Source organism: Eschrichtius robustus, chromosome 10, assembly GCF_028021215.1.
Source record: "Eschrichtius robustus isolate mEscRob2 chromosome 10, mEscRob2.pri, whole genome shotgun sequence".
NCBI lineage: Eukaryota > Metazoa > Chordata > Mammalia > Artiodactyla > Eschrichtiidae > Eschrichtius > Eschrichtius robustus.
In genome coordinates this window covers 20,512,619-20,530,320 of record NC_090833.1, presented here as the reverse complement: position 1 = coordinate 20,530,320, position 17,702 = coordinate 20,512,619, and the positions used below count along the sequence as shown (strand labels likewise).

The window sequence follows — 17,702 nt, the reverse complement described above, 5'->3', positions numbered from 1 at the left end:
TGTGTCCCAGCCCTGGCTTTCATTACCCCCATCACCCAAGCACAGGCCTGGCCCTTTCATTGTCCAAGGCAGTGAAAGCCTGAGCAGCTGCTGGTGGGGTATGGGCGTGGTCTTAGTCTGTCATAAGCTCTGGAATTCCTGGGACCACACCTCCCTGGCTTTGTGCCCAGTTTCTGCCATAGCGGCATCACTCTCCTCCCCACCCTGGAATAAAATCCCAGTGGACTTTGGATCAGAAGGCAGGACAGGGAAGCTCATTAAATAGCTTTTGGCAGGTACCCTCCTTTTTTTGAGGAGGGTATTGCCAAGGCTCAGTCTCCCCCAGGTGGAGTCTGCATGGGGAAGGAAGGTGGGTGGGTTTCCATCTGTGCAGGGTTCATGACGGGGTCTTGCGAACACAATTCCGGGCGGACCAGGCTTAACACAGTGGAGGCAGTGAGGGAAGACAGACGGAGCCTTGCTGCGGTGCGGCTGCGGGGAGCGGCCTGTCTGGGGTGTCTGGGCTGTATCTTGCTGCTGCTGCATCTCCTTAGGGGCCTCTCTGGAGCCTTGGGCTCTGCCTGGGGGTGCTGCTTCTCTTAAAATGGGAGGTGCACATACACTGGCTCCCTGCTAACCCTCCCTGGTCCTAGCTCTGGAAGCTGCTGCCAGCTTGCCTGAACAGTGAGACGTTTGCCTGCATGGCTGGGCTGTATAGCCAACTGGCTTCTCAGTATGTAGCTGGAGGGCTCTGTTCCATGGCCGCCCTGTGCAGTGGTGCAGGGCACAGCGGATAGTGGATTGGGTTTGATCCGTAGCTGTGCACTTACTGGTGACCTTGAGCAGGTTTCATTATCTCTCCGCCTCTGTTTAACTATCTGTAAAATGGGGACAGTAGACATCATATCTGATAGGGTTAGGATAGTGGATTGGGTTTGATCCGTAGCTGTGCACTTACTGGTGACCTTGAGCAGGTTTCATTATCTCTCCGCCTCTGTTTAACTATCTGTAAAATGGGGACAGTAGACATCATATCTGATAGGGTTATGAAGATTTCATGAGTCAGTAATTGGGAAGTGCTCTGAACAGTGCTGACACGTACTGTCAAATAAGTGTTTGTTAAATAAAATATGGAGATCAATAAATGGGGCCCAGGCTCTGAGGGCCCAGGTGCTGATCCTGTGGCCTGTGGGCCACCTGGATCTCACTGTTCCCTAGATCCCAAGTCCTCCTGTACCGAATAGCACCATCATTTACGTAGGTCTGAGAAGCATTGGGGTGCAACAGAAGGAGCACTGGACTGGGAGTTAGCAAGCTCTGGTCCCAGCCCTGCCACTCAGTTGCTCTGTTTCCTTGGGAAAGTCACTAACCCTCTCTGGGCCTCAGTTTCTCTGGCTGTCAATAGGGAATATTTATAGAGTGAAAGATCTCCAAGGGCCCTTTCGGCTTAGATAGCCTGACTGACAGTGACTCTCCCATCCTGCCCCAGGCTGTACACTGGGAGGGTCCACATGCCTTGTTGATTTGTGTCTGGAGCTATGGAGAGGCAGTGGGCGGTGGCCGCCTGGGCTCCCCAGGCACTAGATGCTCTCCTAGCCCGGTCTGGCCTGCTCCTGGGCCTCGGGGCACTGAACTGCTGTGCCCTTTCCTCATTATCCTTGTGGTCCAGAGTATTGATGAATGCATTCTGGATCTGTTCTGGACTCAGTGCCCTGGGTTGGCACGGCTGCTCTGGCACAGTGTCTAATGATGGGCTGGCTAGTCTGACTGTGAGCCTGATGTCTGTCTCCATCACTAAGCTGTCGGCTTGGCGAGTGCAGGGCCCCTTTCTGCCTGTTCTCCACCGCATCCCAGCACAGAACCTGGCAGGTAGTTGGTGCTCTGAAACTGTTGATTGAGAGGTGAAGACTCAGCTGAACTCAAGGACTTCTCTCATCTCAAGGAACCCTATATTCAGGCTCTCCACCCTAAGGAATCTTATCCTAAGCACCAGAAATTCCACCCTCGGAACTGTCAGCCTCCCATTGGAACTGGCCGTCTCCTGAGACTCACCTCCTTAGTTTCCCAGGACAAGAATGGGCCCTGCTTCCCAGGAACCTGCAGGACGACAGCCTTCCAATCTGGAGGGTTCTTGGGCCCTGCAAGGACTGCCTTGGATCTGCCCCGAGGGACAAGGCAAAGTGTTGATTGGAGGGCTTAAGTGCCCAGCTCAGATGAGGGCTGTTCCGAGTTGACCCTAATAAAGGATGTTTTCTTATGTCAGCATGCATGAACATGCTGGTATGTGTGAGAGAGACAGGAATAGAGAGTCAGAGACAGGGTCAAGGAGGCAGGCAGAGACAGACATTCAGAGACTTTGAGACTAGTACAAGGAGACTAAGAGGCAGAGGGACAGCACTTCAGCCTAGGGTGGCCGAGGCAGGGTGAGATGGGAAAGGAGGATAGGGGCTCTTCCTGCCCCATTTTTTTCTGGGCTGACATCCAGGTTGCCTGCCACTTGGGTGGTAAGCATGTTCAGGCTGGAACTGGCTATGGCACAGACACCTCTGACCTGAGCCCCAGGCGCAGCCCAGGGTGTGTTTGTTGACATCAGACAAGCAACTGCAGCAGCCGTAGTCTCAGCATCAAACAGCTTTGCGCTGGCAAGACAGCTTCCTGCGGGGCTGCACAGTGGTTTCGAGTGGGCACCCTGGAGTTGGACCTACCGGTCTTCAAATCCTACTGGTCTTCAAACAGCAAGCTGTGGGCAGCTTCCACTACCATTCCCTAGGCTGGATTCTTCATCTGCAAATAGGGTAATACTAGTACCTGCCTCACAAGGTGCCGATGAGGATTAAATGAATTAACTAAGGCCAAACTCTCAAAATAGTGCCTGGCCCGGGATCACTGAATCCTCTATTAACCCCCCAAGGTGGGTAGGTCAAGGGTTGTCAGCCCCATTTTACAGATGAGGAAATCCAGGCTCAGAGATGGGCAGGGACTTGCTCAGTGCACCCAGTCAACCAGGGCTGGAGCTGGAACCTGAACTGGGGACCCTTGCCTCCCAGGCCAGTGCTCTTCCTCTGCCCCCCGCGGTCCCTCTGTTAGGGACCTCTCCTTCACTTGTGATCCTAACTCTTGGGCTGTTGTAATGTGCTCCTCGCAGCCACCGTCCTGGGGGGAGGAAGCCCCAAGCTCTCTGTCCATCTCTGCTTGCCCGGATTTGGCACACAAAAGTGCTAAATAAAAACATGTGTGTTGGGCTGCGCTGATGGTGCTGCTGGGAGATGACTGAAGCAGCCGCTCCACCCCGCCCCGGGGGCGGTGGCATTCTTGGAGTCAGTGCTTGTCGGTTGCAGGACCCTGGGTTAAATTGCAGCCGCCCACTGGGACGAGAGCAACGTGGGGGTGGGAGGGCGCCGGGAGGTTTCCATGATTGGCTCCGTCCTGGTCCTGCCGGAGAGCCGGAGCTGCGGCCAGTGGGGTTGCGCTGCCCCAGCTGGGGGAGCCCTCGGGATGTGTGTGTGGAGCAGTGCCAGGGAATGCCGCTGTGAGCCATGGATGCCTCTCCCTCCAGAGCGGCACTCCGGGGGGCCAGCCCCGGGCCTGGGGACTGATGGCAGGGGAGCCAGGGCTGGCGCATGTGAGCCTGTAACCCAGGAGCCGTCCCGGCCCCTCGCAGGCTGAAGGACGGGGTGGCCGAGGACTCTTCCTCGAGACATCCCGGGCTCCTTTTCAGATGAAAGTGTCTTGGGAAATTACAGAGTTTTCTATGTGATGGAAGAAAGAAGTCCAACCTCTCTCCAGAGTGGCGGCAACGGGCTGGACAGGGTGTGTGTTTGGGAAGGGCGCTGGAGGAGGAGGAGGAGGAAGAGGAGGAGGGACCAGTGATGCAAGGGTTTTGAAAACGCTACCTAGATGTGGGAGGGGGAACCTGGTCATTTGGTTTGGCTTTTCCCGGCAGGTATCGCTCCCCTGGGGACCTTGGGTAAGTCCATGAATAGCCCTGCTGACACAAAGGAGCTCTGTCTGCGGAAGGCAGCCGCTTGACGCGCCACCAGGAGCTGCCACAGCTGCCCGCCTGCCCGCCCGCCCGCCGGCGGCGGGAGGAGCTGGGCGGAGACCCGGGCGGGCGGGCGGGCGGGCTGGCAGGAGCGGCAGCCGGGAGTCCCCGGGTCCCTGCCGGAGTGTGCTGGGTAGGTGCCTCGGTGCCAGGGTGTGTGTATGGCGGGCGGGCGGGCTGGCAGGAGCGGCAGCCGGGAGTCCCCGGGTCCCTGCCGGAGTGTGCTGGGTAGGTGCCTCGGTGCCAGGGTGTGTGTATGGCGGGCGGGGGGCTCTTGTCCAGGCCACCCCGTGCCCCTGTTTCTATTGTTTCTTCCCCAGGATAGCCATTGGTAGGCATGTTGCAACCAAACCATGTGTATTCCGCTCTGAGATAGCTGTGTGTGTGTGTGTGTGTGTGTGTGTGTGTGTGTGCGTGCGCGCGCGCGCGCTTGTCTGTCTGTCTGTCTGTCTGTCTGTCTCGGGGTGGGTGGGTGGGAGCCTGCAGGGCTAGGGGCATGCTTCCGCTGTGTGCTGCTCCCACTTCAAGGCTGGTCAGCTGGCTTTTCTTTCTGAGGGAAATGAATGTTTGGTGAGCAGAAGTCGGAACGCTGCATAGGGAGGGAGCGCTCAGCCAGCGGTGCTGGCGATCTTGTCAGGGATGCTGACCCCACACGAGGCACCAGGATGACTGTTCTTGCCTAGTTCCATGAGGGGAGGGAGGTGGTCTCGGGGGCTGGACTGGGGGTGGGGTTGCATCTGATCGCTGAGGCTTCTGCTGTGATGTTCACTGGAAGTACAAGCAGAGATGCTCTGCCTCCTGAGCCTCTTGGGAAGGTCTGGCACCTGCTCCTTTGGCTCCTGCCGAGACCCGTAAGGAAGGGGATAATTGTTAGGGACCTGCTCACCCTACAGAGCAAGCCGCTGTAAGCGGACAGAGGCCAATTCTTTTATCGGCTTGGGGGCCCTACATCTCTACGCTTGTCCTGGGGTGTCCAAGAAGAACCCTCGTGCCCTGGGACCTCAGGGCTGAGGAAAGCCCAGGTCCAGAGAGGGGAGGGGCTGTGCCCAAGTTCACACAGCAGATCTCTGGCCAGGACCAGGATGGAGGACGTCTGTCTCCTGGAACAGTGAGGACAGGATATGTGGGTGCCGTTACCCTGAGCTCAGCTCTGAATCTGGCGCTCCTGGCTTGAGATGCCTAGCTAAGTACAGGGCCACTGGGCCCCTCACCAAAAACTTGCAGCACCTTGCTGCCCTCAGGCCTCACGGCTGGGGGCTATCTGGCTCCCCTCTCAAGGTGGCTGGAGTGGGTATATCTCCTGGAAGGAAGGAGCTGTACTGTCTGACCCACGAGGGCCCGCGGGATCCCAGCCAGGGCACTGCGGCCATAGTCAAAGTTTCCACCAGGGCCTCCTGAGTCCTCCGCGCCCAGCCAAGGGGCACCTCCCCTCTTCGCCAGCCCTAGCACGTGGCAAGGCTTAGCCCAGGGCGTGCCCTTCGGGGAGCGAAGTTCCTCAGCAGGGCCTGCTCCAGGCCCGGGCTGGCATCTGCTGCAGCAGGGGGATGGTGAAGATGGAGGCAGCTGAGGTGAGTGACCCCTTGTTGGGGAGTCTCCAGCACTTTGAACCAGAGATTGTTGATGGGGCTTCTGATTATAAGTATTTGGTATCAGTGAAACCACCCTACCCCCTAGCCTTCTTGCCTTTGCACATGCTGTTCCCGCTGCCTGGAAAGCCCATCTCTTCTCTTCTCTCCAGGTCTTAATCCTACCCAGACTTCCATGACTAGAGCAAATACTGCAGTTAGAATCTGTCTGTCCCTTGGTGGTGGTACCCACTGTAGTTGCTTCATGTCTTATTAATGTGGAATTTGAGCCTTATTCATCCCTTGGTCCAAGGGCCCAGCCTGGGGCCTGGGGCATGATAGGAAAGGGCTCAGATGGGTTTCCTTGAGGACAAGCTCTGACGTCCAAGTCAGCTCTTTCTACCCATCTCCTAGTTCTGCCTGGCAGACAGTGGGCACTACCAACTTGAGGCCTGGCGAGGAGTCCCTTTGGAAGGGTCCTAGTTTCTGCATGGCAGGGTTGCTCCCACAGAGCCAAGGGGTTGGGGGATGGGATTTTTGATAGGAGACAAGGCAGGGAGAACCTTGGCTTCAGCCTGGCTGAGGCAACAGAGAAAGCTGGGCTGGGATCATGCTGGGCTGGGTGGTGTGGTGTCCACACCATGGCCTGGGCCACAGAGGGTGGAAGGGGCAGCCCCAGCTGGTTTGAATGCAATGCTCCTGGTCCTTTGCACAGACTGCAGCAGCTTGGAGCTCAGATTGGGCCCTGTTGGGATGGTGCCAACCAGGGTGGTGGATTGGAGGGTTGGGGGAGCGTGTGGTTCTCAGCCAGTGGTCTGCCTGGCTCCCCCAGAAGAGGCGCAGCTGAGGAGGGAATGCCCACACCCCGCTGGGTTCCTAGGGCTGCTGAGAGCCTCTTCCCGTTCAGTCTCCCAAGGCCCTAGAATAGCTGAGTCTGTTTGCCTTCTGGACAGATATGGGACTGAGGCAGGAAAGGAAGGATTTGCCCGAGGTTATATGCGACTCAGCAGCACAGCAGGGACAAGAACCCAGGTCTCTGGGTCCCCCACCCAGGTTTCTCTCCATCACACCAGCTGGATGACTCAGAGTACTTGGCTTTCACCTTGGTGCTCCCTTTTTGGGGACTCCCTTAGTGACACATTCCTTTCCAGGACCCCCGCATTTACTAGCTAGAGCCCGGCTCTCCTCTGAAAAAGCAGCGTGTGCAGTAGAGAAAGCCCTGGCCTGGCCAACAGGCTGGAGACTGAGGCGCAGTCTGGTCCCTGCTCACTGGATGATCTCAGGCAAATCTGCTTTTTTCTCTGGCTCAGTTTCCCCTTTGGAGCAACCAGGGACTGGACCAGGTATTGCCCGGCCCCTTCCAGGCATCCAGAGAATCTTCCATTCTCTGCAGACCCTCTTCTCTTCCTGGGTTCCGAGAGTCATCGATCAAGGCCAGGGTCCGGCTTCTCAGGGAAGCGGCCCCCAACCTGTTCCTCAGGCCCTTCTGGTCAGAAGCCTTCTCTTGCAAGCTGGAGCCTGGGCTGAGGCTGGGAGGTTTGTTGTTGTTTGTGGAGCCAGGCCGTTTCCAAGATGTCATTGCTCAGGGAAAACCATCATTCCTCCGAGGGATAAAGAGGCTGCTTATGGCTCAGCCGGCTCAGCCTGGAGAGGCTGGAGCCACTCACGGCAGGCCAGCCAGGCTCGGCCCCCGGGAGTCGCCACCTTTGCCTGAACAACCAGCTGGGTGGGGGCAGGATTGGGAAAGGGGTGCTGGGGCCACGAGCCGCTTGAGAGGTTGGAGCTTCCAGGCACGGAGGAGAGGAGAAGGGGGTCCCAGGAGACCCTCTTCCTCCGGCAATGGGCCGAGGTCATCACTCCAGACGTGTGGAGAGTTGCCAGGTGTGCCCTCTGCTCCAGATGGCCCTGGGCTTCTCCTCTCTCCCTCTACCACGGGCTGGCCTACCCGCACCTGGCACTGGGGCTCAGGCTGCTGCCGGAAAACTGTCAGCGGCACCCAACTTAGAAAGGTGGGGAGTGCAGAAAGTTATTTGGAACTGGGCGTGCTCTCCCCTACGTAGCCAGGGCTCTCTGTGGTGTCCTTGGTTATCTCTTGGTGGGGTTAACCTCGGGCTGATAGCAGAACTCAGACACTCGGGGCAGGGTGGCAGAGGGTAGGAGGCATGGGGAAAGGCAGAGGAAGAGCTGGGCAGAGCCTCTGGGAGCCAAATGGCTGGCCACAACCTTGAAAAAAGGCTGGAGGCAGCCACGGGGAGAACCCTGGAATGGAAGGTGGTGTGCCTGTCCCACTCCGCTAGTCAAGGGTTGTAACTGTGTCCACGCAGAGCTCCGAAGCCTTCACTGCTCGCACCTCGATTAATGAAGTTCCCAGCTGATTCAAACAGCGGCTCTGTAATTGCTTTCTCTGCCTCTCTCCCTCCCTTCCCTCCACATGTGTCTAACACCCACTATGTACGGTGCACTGGCCAGGTACTGGAGGTATAGGTCCAATCTTTAATCTAGTGCCAGGGATGGGCGTGTAATGGATGGTAACAAGACAGCTTTGCCAGGGAGACGCGTGGAGGGGGAACCCTGGGGAAGCTTCCAACCCAGCCCGGGAGCCCCTGCAGGAGGTGAGACTGAATCCGGATGCACAGACGCTTGTCCATCGAAGGAGGAGATCTCCGTCCCAGTCTGCCCACCCCTCTAGGGTGTAGACATGATTCCTGCCTGACCATAGAGATTGCCTATGTGTGTCCATCCACATGCTGCGGCTTATCGCAGGGGCGGCCGAATAATGTTGTGTGCAGGTGCATGGGCTCTGGACTTGAGGGCAGGCTCTCCCTTTCTACAGTTGGGCGCCCTTGGGTAAGACACAGAAACTCGCGGTGCCTGCATTTCCTCAAGGAAGGGCCCAACCTCACTGGGGTAATGAGATGAGGTGTGTACGCAGAGGGCTGCGTGCATGGTGACACTGAGGCGTGGGGGCAGCGGGGGTACCCCTGGCACCTTCCCTTACCGGTGGCTGTTATTGAATGAGGTGCTGTGGGTGAAGTGAGGTGCTCGGCATGGAGTCTGACACTGAGCGGGCATTTGCTGAACGGGAGGTGGCACAGCAGCTTTGGGGTTGGGAGGGAGGAATCAGTTGGAATGTGCTATCAGGCTCTGGGATGAGGACTTTTATTTGCTTTTGAAATAAACTTTTATATTGAAATGTAAAAGACAGCAAGCGTAGAAGTATGTAGCCGATGAATTTTCACAAAGTGAATAAACTCTCCAGGTCAAGAAACAGAACATTCTAGTACCCTGGGAACCTACCCCGCCCCTGGCCGCGCCCCGCCCCTCAGTCACTGCCACCTCAAAGGGTAACCCCTTTCTTGCCTTCTCTCACTGAGTAGTGTTGCCTGTTTTTGAATTTTGTATACGTGGAATCATTGAGTATGTATTCTTTTATGTTGACTTCTTTGGATCAGCATTTTGATGGTGAATCCTTCAGTATTATTGTACTCAGTTTTATTCTGTTCACCCCCACTGTGTATGATATTTCACTGTGTGAATATAGGTGCCACAATTTATCCATCCTATCATTGATGGACATTTGGGTTGTTGCCGGTTGGAGGTTATCACGAATAGTACTACTATGAATATTCTCATACATGTCTTTTGATGCACTGTAATATACTTTTCTGTTGGGTAAATACCTAAGGTTTACAATTGCTCAGTCATAAAGTTGTATATAATTAGCTTTAGTAGATTCCACTGTATAATTTTTTTTAACATCTTTATTGGAGTATAATTGCTTTACAATGGTGTGTTAGTTTCTGCTTCATAACAGAGTGAATCAGTTATACATACACACATGTCCCCATATCTCTTCCCTCTTGCATCTCCCTCCCTCCAACCCTCCCCATCCCGGCACTCCAGGCAGTCACAAAGCACTGAGCTGATCTCCCTGTGCTATGCGGCTGCTTCCCACTAGCTATCTATTTTACGTTTGGTAGTGTATATGTCCATGCCACTGTCTCACTTCGTCCCAGCTTACCCTTCCCCCTTTCCATGTCCTCAAGTCCATTCTCTAGTAGGTCTGCATCTTTATTCCCGTCTTGCCCCTAGGTTCTTCTGATCTTTTTTTTTTTTTTTAGATTCCATATATATGTGTTAGCGTACGGTATTTGTTTTTCTCTTTCTGACTTACTTCACTCTGTATGACAGTCCCTAGGTCCATCCACCTCACTACAAATAACTCAGTTTCTTTCCTTTTTATGGCTGAGTAATATTCCATTGTATATATGTGCCACATCTTCTTTATCCATTCATCTGTTGATGGACACTTAGGTTGCTTCCATGTCCTGTCTATTGTAAATAGAGCTGCAATGAACATTTTGGTACATGACTCTTTTTGAATTATGGTTTTCTCAGGGTATATGCCCAGTAGTGGGATTGCTGGGTCGTATGGTAGTTCTATTTTTAGTTTTTTAAGGAACCTCCACACTGTTCTCCATAGTGGCTGTATCAATTTACATTCCCACCAACAGTGCAAGAGGGTTCCCTTTTCTCCACACCCTCTCCAGCATTTATTGTTTGTAGATTTTTTGATGATGGCCATTCTGACCGGTGTGAGATGATATCTCATTGTGGTTTTGATTTGCATTTCTCTAATGATTAATGACGTTGAGCATTCTTTCATGTGTTTGTTGGCAATCTGTATATCTTCTTTGGAGAAATGTCTGTTTACGTCTTCTGCCCATTTTTGGATTGGGTTGTTTGTTTTTTTGATATTGAGCTGCATGAGTTGCTTGTATGTTTTGGAGATTAATCCTTTGTCAGTTGCTTCGTTTGCAAATATTTTCTCCCATTCTGAGGCCACTGTATAATTTTCTAAAGTGTGACACCAATACACCCTTTTCAGGCAGCACAGGAGAGCACCTGTTGCTCCACTCCTCACCAACAGAATTGGCATTAGCTATTGTGATATCTGATTGTGGTTTTAATTTGCATTTCCTTGATGACTAATGAGGTTTAGCACCTTTTCGTATGTTGATTGGCCGTTTGGATAATCTCTTTGTGAAGTGCCTGTTCAAGTCTTTTCTCCAGTTTTCTATTGGATCGTCTTTTTCTTATTGATTTGAGAGAGCTTAAAAAATATTCTGGATATGTGTTCTTTGTTGGATGTGTACATTGCAAATATCTCCTCCCACTCAGTGGCTTGCCTTTTCACTCTTTTCTGAAGAATAGAATTTCTTCATTTTAACGCAGGCCAACTTATCATTCTTTGTCTCTGTGGAGAATGCTAATTGAATCCTGTTTCTTTGCCTATTACAAGGTTGTAGATATTCTGTTGTGTTGTCTTCTGGATGTTTTATTGTTTTATGTTTCATATTTAGCTCTGAAATCCACCTGAAATAGATCCTTACGTAGGATGCACGTAGAGGTCAAGACTCATTTCCTCTGGGTGGATATCCAATTTATTCAAAAGATCATCCTTTCTCACTGTCGGTCCCTAACACCTTTGTCAGAAATCAAGGGGCAATAGGGTGAGCTGAGTTTTGAAGGATGCGTAGGAGTTCGCCAGATGGACAGAGGAGGGGAGAGCGTTCTTGGAGGAAGCACAGTGAGCACAGATTTAGAGGTGCATGAGAGGAGAGTGTGCTTGGGGAACTACCAACAGTTCAGCCTGGCTGGAGGCAAGAGGGGAGAAGTGGTGTGGTGGAGAGGCCGGTTGGCAGGGACAGGACACACAGGGGAAGGAGATGGGACACCAGAGGGTTGCGGTGGATTTAATCAGGAGGGGAGTATAGTCAGGTTGGTATAAGAGAGATGAGAGACGGTCCCATGACAGGAGGATGAGTTTGGAGCCTGCTGTCAACCCAGACAAACCCAGCCTTGACATCCCCCTCAGCAGAGACAGAGCATGTCTTCTTCAGGGAGGCAGTGGCGGAGGTAGCCGTGTGCCTGGGGCCTTGGAGGGTGGCCTTTGGCTGCAGGTTTGCGGCTGAGTCCGGTGGCCAGATATACATTCCAGTGTCCTTGAGTGGAACAGCTTCCCGCCACTCCCACCCCAGCCGCCACCCCGTGCCGCCAGCCCTGCAGGCCCTGAAGGAGGAATAGTTTAGGAACTGGAGCAGACGGACAAGGTGGGGGGAGGGGGGGTGGATCTCTGGAAAGGGGGTGCTTTCTGCTTCTCCCGCCCTTGATGCACCCACAAGGATCCCGGCCTCACCTTGGGCCCTGAGAGCAGACCCTTCCAGGCTGGCTGAGATTCAGAGCTGGACAGACCTCCTCCAGGAGAGGGCCCTTGGGATGGGCCTCAGTTTTCTCCCCTGAAATGTACAGATAATAGTGCCCCCACCCTAGGGCTGTGGTCCGAATATGTGAGGTGCCTTCTCCTGGAGTGGATGCAGGGGAAGGGACTGGTGATGATGATGATGATTACAGGGATTGCAAATGTTTACTGAGCACCCACTACGTGCCAGGCCCCTCTATCTGGATGGTCTCCCAACAGTATCATGGTCTGGGTACTTGCTACTTCTGTCGCCATTTCACAGATAAGAAAATTGAGCCTTGAAGAGGTTAAGCAGCTTGCTCAAGGGCGCCGAGCTAGGCGGTGGCAGGGCCAGGATTTGAACCTGGATTTGTCTGTCTCCAGACCCCTGTTCTTCACCAGCAATAGGCGTCCCTCCTCCACCCCTGGCTCTGAAAGTGCTCCCTGTTATCCGAGCTGTTGCTTGCAATTAAGCCTGAGATTTTGGGGTTGGTCTCCGGTGCCTGACATGACGGAGAGTCGAGCAGTCGAGAGGAAGGTCATGGCCGTGGGCTGAGCACTGCTGTGCCCCAGGTCCTGCCTGCTGCCCCCTGTCATAGCATCCCTGCGAGGGAGGCATCGCTGACTCAGCCACCCGGTTAGGAAGTGGGATTCAGCCCAGGGCTGCCTGATTCCAAATCCCGGTCTCCTGGTCACAGCGCTACTTGTGCCCTTCCCTGAGGGCCTCCTAGCTTGGCAGAGCTTTTTTGTTTGATCAGCCTAGTGTAGAACATCATAGAGAAAGCACACGCTTCTGGCTCTCCCGCCCGTGAAGGGGTCCCTGGGCGGGAGGTGGTGTGGGAGGGTCACCAGGTGTATGTAATTCTGTAGCAGCCCTGCCCTCACCGGGTGAGTCGGACACCTGCCGCTCAGTCGCCACTAATTTGGGGTAAGAGCAGGGACCCTGCATCTGCTATTGCTTACCACTGCCTAGCACAGTGCCTGGGCCCGGCTGGGAGCTTGGCAAGGTCTTTTGAAGACAGAGAGGGAGGGAGAGAGGAAGGGCAGTGAAGGGGGCAGGAAAGAAGATCATGGGGCAGGAGAAGGAGCAGGGCTCTAGGGCCAGCAGACCATGTTTACATTCTGAGTCCTCTACTTACTCAGTTTTTGACGTTGTGTAAGTTACTTAACTTATCTGAGTCCCAGATTCCTTATTTGTAAAATGGGGCCAATGTTGCTACTGACCTCATAATGTTGCTAGACACGAGAAAGTGTAGGTAAAGCAACTGTTGCAGTGGCTGCTGTCTAGTAGATGCTCAGTTAATGCTTTCTCTCTTCCCCTCTCCACCCATCTTTTTCAGTTTTCTGCTTCCACCATCTCTAGCTCCGCCTTCCTTATCTTTACAGCACTAAGTAAACGTTGCTTTCAGGGTAAAGTTCGAATTCCTTAACATAGCCATGCTTCTGCTCCATGGAACCACCTGCACTTCCTCAAATATTCCATGCTGTCTCTGGCTTTGGCCTGGATACCCTCTCCCATCCCTTTCCCAACCTCCTCCAAGAGCCATCCCAGTCTTTCCTGCTGTCTCTGTGCTTCCATAGCCCCTTGGGGGTGGTGGTGGGTCGGTGGGAGATTGACATGGGCCCCTTACCTGGTTCTCTCACCCAGAGACCCAGTGCCTTCGGGGAAAGACATGTGTCTTGCCACCGTTTGGCTCCGGTGCCCCACACAGGCCCTGGCACAGGACTGGGGCTCTGTAGGTATTTGCTGAGTATCTCTGGGGGTTGGGGTGGGGGTGGAGGTGAGTAAGCCAGGGACACAATCCTAATGAGCCAAAGCAGAGCCTGCCCAGGGCCATGACAGCAGTGCAGGCCAGGCATTGGCAGGAGAGCAGAGAGCCCTCTAGCCAGGGTATCCCAGGGAGCATTTAACTGGGCTCCAAGAGATGGGCAGGAAGTGGACTTGGTTGAGATAATAAGGTTGAGACAATAAGGTTGAGATAATAAGGAAATGAGACAGTGTACGTGCACACATCTGGATCAGGGAGAGAAAGAGGGTGTCAAGTGGGAAGGGAGTGGTGGTGGAACTCACAGGAGAACTGGATCTTGAGCAGAGAGCCCCGGGGTGGGGTAGGAGAGGCCCATGGGGCCGCACTCACTTTCTGACGGAGGCATCAGTCACCACAGGGGCAGGAAGAGACTGGGGAAACTTCTGTTCTCCACTCGCATGGCTTTCAGATGAGAATAAGGCTGGAGGTGTAGAACGGGTCTTTGGGGCGGTGGGGTTGGGGGCAGAGACTGCGAGTCCAGGCCCCCCATGCACACGGAAGGCCCGAGAGGAGAAGGGGCTTGGCGAGGTGGTGACGGGGGGCACAGTACTGGAAACCCAGACCTTGGGAGCTGCTTCCCCTGCCTGGTGAGAAGCTGGTCATCCAGGAGGGTGGTGGGCATCTCAGCAGGCTCCAAAGGCCAGGCCTGAGGGCATGTTCTTCTGACTTAGCCAGGTGACATTGCCAAGAGTAGGGAAGGTTTCTAAGAGGGGTCCCCTCTCTTCTCACTCCTCAGGGCTTCCTCTTCCCTGTGTGTAGGTGAGCTGCTTCTCCTCTGTGCCTCAGTACTGCTTTCAGTACAATGGGTATGCTCCCTGCTGTGGTGTGTTGCCTGCCTTCCTGAGCCCCTGACAGATCAGTGAGTTGTTGTGTGATTCTTTAGGGACAGAGAATTTTCAGTCTGCAGTCAAATTCCTCCTCCTTCCACTCTCTCCTCCTGCAGTTGGGCCTCTGTTCATAGGGAGCGTGAACGGGTAGCTGACTCTAGCAGGCTTGTCAGCTGCCCAGCCTGGACCAGGGGCTGCCGAGGTCCTGCCTCTTCTGCGTGGGCTCCATTGCAGAGGGAGTGCCATGTATTGGAACTGGTACCAAACTAGGTTCTGGTCTCGATTCTAGTCCTGATTCTGTTGTGTGACCTTGGGCATATTGCCTCCCTTCCCTGGGCTTTAGTCACCTTGTCTGTTAATGGAGGCAGCTCCCAGAATTTTCTGGGGAGTCAAGAAAAGGTCAAGATGCCTGGGCCCTACTTCTGGGGACTCTTATCCAGTAGGTCTGGCACTGGGCCCAGATATAGATATTTTTTAAATGTTCCACAGATTCTAAAGTATATCTCTCTGTTGAGAACCGATAGTCTGGATCAGTACTTTGCAAACTTTAATATGCAAATGAATCACCTGGGATCTTGGTTAAATGTGGGTTCTGATCCAGTAAGTGTGGACTGAGGCCTGAGATTCTGTATTTCATAGGAGCTCCTAGGTACTGCTGCTGCGGCTTCACACATCCCACTTTGAGTAATAAGAATCTAGATGGTCTGTGAAGTTCGTTGGATTGCCCATTCATTCGTCCATCCATCCATTCATTCATTCATTCATTCATCATCAACACGTAAAATGGCGAGTGGGGAGAGGTGAGGCTAGAGGGAGAGACAAAGCCCAGCGTCTTCCAGGGCTACAGAATTTGGGCTTTATCTGGAGGGCACTGGGGAGCCACGTCAAGGTTTTAAGCCGAGGAGTGACAGGGTCAGATTTGCATTTAGAAGACTCCTCTGACAGGGCACAGAGAAGGAGCAGAGGGGCGTGGACCACGGCTGGGAGGTCAGCATCAATCTCGGTGTGAGATGTCGTGGTCTTGAGGCAGATGGTGGTAAGTGGAGACGGTGAGAGTGGATTCTTTTCTTCCTTTTTAATCAACTTTATTTTTCAGAGTAGTTTTAGGAATTGAGAGGAAAGTACAGAGAGTTCCCAATACTTCCTGTCCCTGCACACACATAACCTCCCCCAGTGGAAAGATTCTTTAGATTTTACGAGAGACAATCAAGGAGGATTTGGTGATTGGCCGTGGGGTGGCAGTGAAGAGAGAACGATACCCAGGTCTCTGGTTCGGGCAGGCTGTGGCATCATTGACACAGAGACTCCGAGAGGAGGAATGGACTTGGGGGAAGGTCAGGAGTTCAGTTTGGGGTCCATTGACTCGGGAGCGCTGGTGGGATATCTGGAAGGAGGTATCCATGTCCGTGCCTGGGCTCCAGCCGCACGGCTGTCCTCTCTGTCCCCCAGGGTGCTCGCCTTCCTGCCTCGGGGCCTTTGCCTGTGCTGTTGGCTCCCTCATGAGCTCGTCCCTGCCCACTGAGCAGATTTCAGCCTCAGTGTCCTTCCACAGGGTGGCCCTTCCCACACGTCCCTTTATTCTCTCACGGGACCTTACAGTTTTCCTTCACTGTGGATCGGTGTTTTTCATACTGTTTCTGTGGGTGATGACTTGGCTCATGCCAGGCCTTCCTCTCCAGCCTGTAAGCTCCATCAGGACAGGGATCACGTCTCTCTTATTCTTGTATCCACAGAGCCTAGAACATTCTGAGAAAGGACAGGTCTGGGCTGGCAGCGGGGACTGGGTGTTGTCCATGACCAGATGGTCCAGACGGTGCTCTTGTTGCCTGGGGAGTGGATGAGCGCTCGAGGGAGCGTGCGGGCCTGAGGTGAGAGAGGGGGCTGGAGCAGGTTCCAGCGAACAGGACACAGGCCGAGAGGCCCGCGATGCGGCGGCGAAGAGGGGTCATCGGCTAGTTGGAGGAAACCCAGGGAAGGAAATGTCAAAGCGGGGCCGTGCTGCGGTGGTTGCGGCTGCCGCCTGTGGAGTGCTTGTGGACCAGCACGGTGCCGAGCTCTGGGTGTACATCAGCTCATTCACTCCTCGCACAGCGTCCTGTGTTACGGCTAAGGAAACTCGGGCCCAGAGAGGTTCCCCCCGAGGTCACCTAGCCAGTAAGTGTGAAGTGGGGATCAGTATCCAGTGCTCTCCCCACTGTAAGGTGCTGCCTCCGTTCTCCTGGACTTTGCCAAACTTGCTGCAGTGGGGGCAGGGAAGGAGGACAGCCTGGAGGCCCCCGTGGCAGGGCGGTGGCTTCAGCCTCTGGGTGTCAAGAAGCCAGGCCTGAGGAGCTGGACGGAGGCTGGGCAGGGGTTCCTGGAAGCCGGCCTCGAGCCAGAGACCCAGAGGCATGCCGAACTTGAAGGAGCAACCCCGTCTCAAAAGGCAGGCCTGGAGGTCAAATGGCCACGTGGGAATTCTAGTAGCCTCTCCCTTTCTCCAACGACTTTCCATTTCACCGAGCACTTTCCTGTCCTTTCTCAGGCTTGGTCCCCAGAAGCGATAGTCTGGGATCACACAGCTAGCAAATGATGGGGTCAGGATTCCAGCCCAGGTCTTCCGGCATTATGTCCAGGACTCTTTCCGAAAATCCTTTGTAAGGGCCACCCGGAGATGGAGGGAAACCCCAGTTCACCCCCCACCCCCTGACCTCCACCACCCCAGCCCAGCCCAGCCCAGTGCAGGAAGTGGTTTCTGAGGGCAGATGAGGAGCGCGGCATCTGTGGTAGATGTGATGAGTCATCTCAGAGTGCGAGCTGCAGGTTGACTCTGGGGTCAGCCGACCCGGCTCCACGCTTAGTAGTTGTGTGACATTGGGCAAGTTATTTCCAGCAGTCTGCCACCACCCTCAGCCCCAATAGCAGGTGGGGGTCTAGGGCCCAGGGGACGTAGCTGGTGTGAGCAGGCCTCTGGATGTCACACCTGTCACCCTTCCCCAGCCCGTTCCGAGCCCTGGATTGGACTGGGGAGAGGATTTGATTATGTCGTAAACAGAGGCTCCATTTAGAGGGCCTGGCTCATTTCCTGAGTGCTTCTAGCGGGCGAGACACGCACAGAATTAGCCCTGGTCCAGCCAAGCCAAAGAAGTGATGGATGGGAGAGATACGCACTCCCCACAGAAGAGGGGCGGCTGCATGGAGCGCTCAGACCCAGGGCCCTGGGCCAGCAGGCTGGTCTCTGGGGCGCCTTGGCTGGATTCT

The 17,702-nt window shown here is 54.5% G+C and overlaps 1 protein-coding gene across 4 annotated transcripts in view; it reads left to right on the top strand.

The window, feature by feature from the left end:
* The window catches only part of RGS3 (regulator of G protein signaling 3), a 129,374-nt gene that overhangs the window by 90,132 nt on the left and 21,540 nt on the right, over positions 1-17,702 (top strand). Inside the window, exon 1 of one of the 4 annotated variants that reach the window (XM_068553063.1) lies at positions 3,416-3,789. The exons of 1 other annotated variant lie outside the window; for it this stretch is intronic. In XM_068553063.1, coding sequence (XP_068409164.1) covers positions 3,736-3,789 — 54 coding nt within the window. In that variant the 5' untranslated portion in view covers positions 3,416-3,735. Of the gene's footprint in view, positions 1-3,415; positions 3,790-3,922; positions 3,947-4,190; positions 4,250-17,702 lie in introns of those variants that run through there. 2 more of the 4 variants (XM_068553062.1, XM_068553064.1) reach the window with 2 other exon arrangements.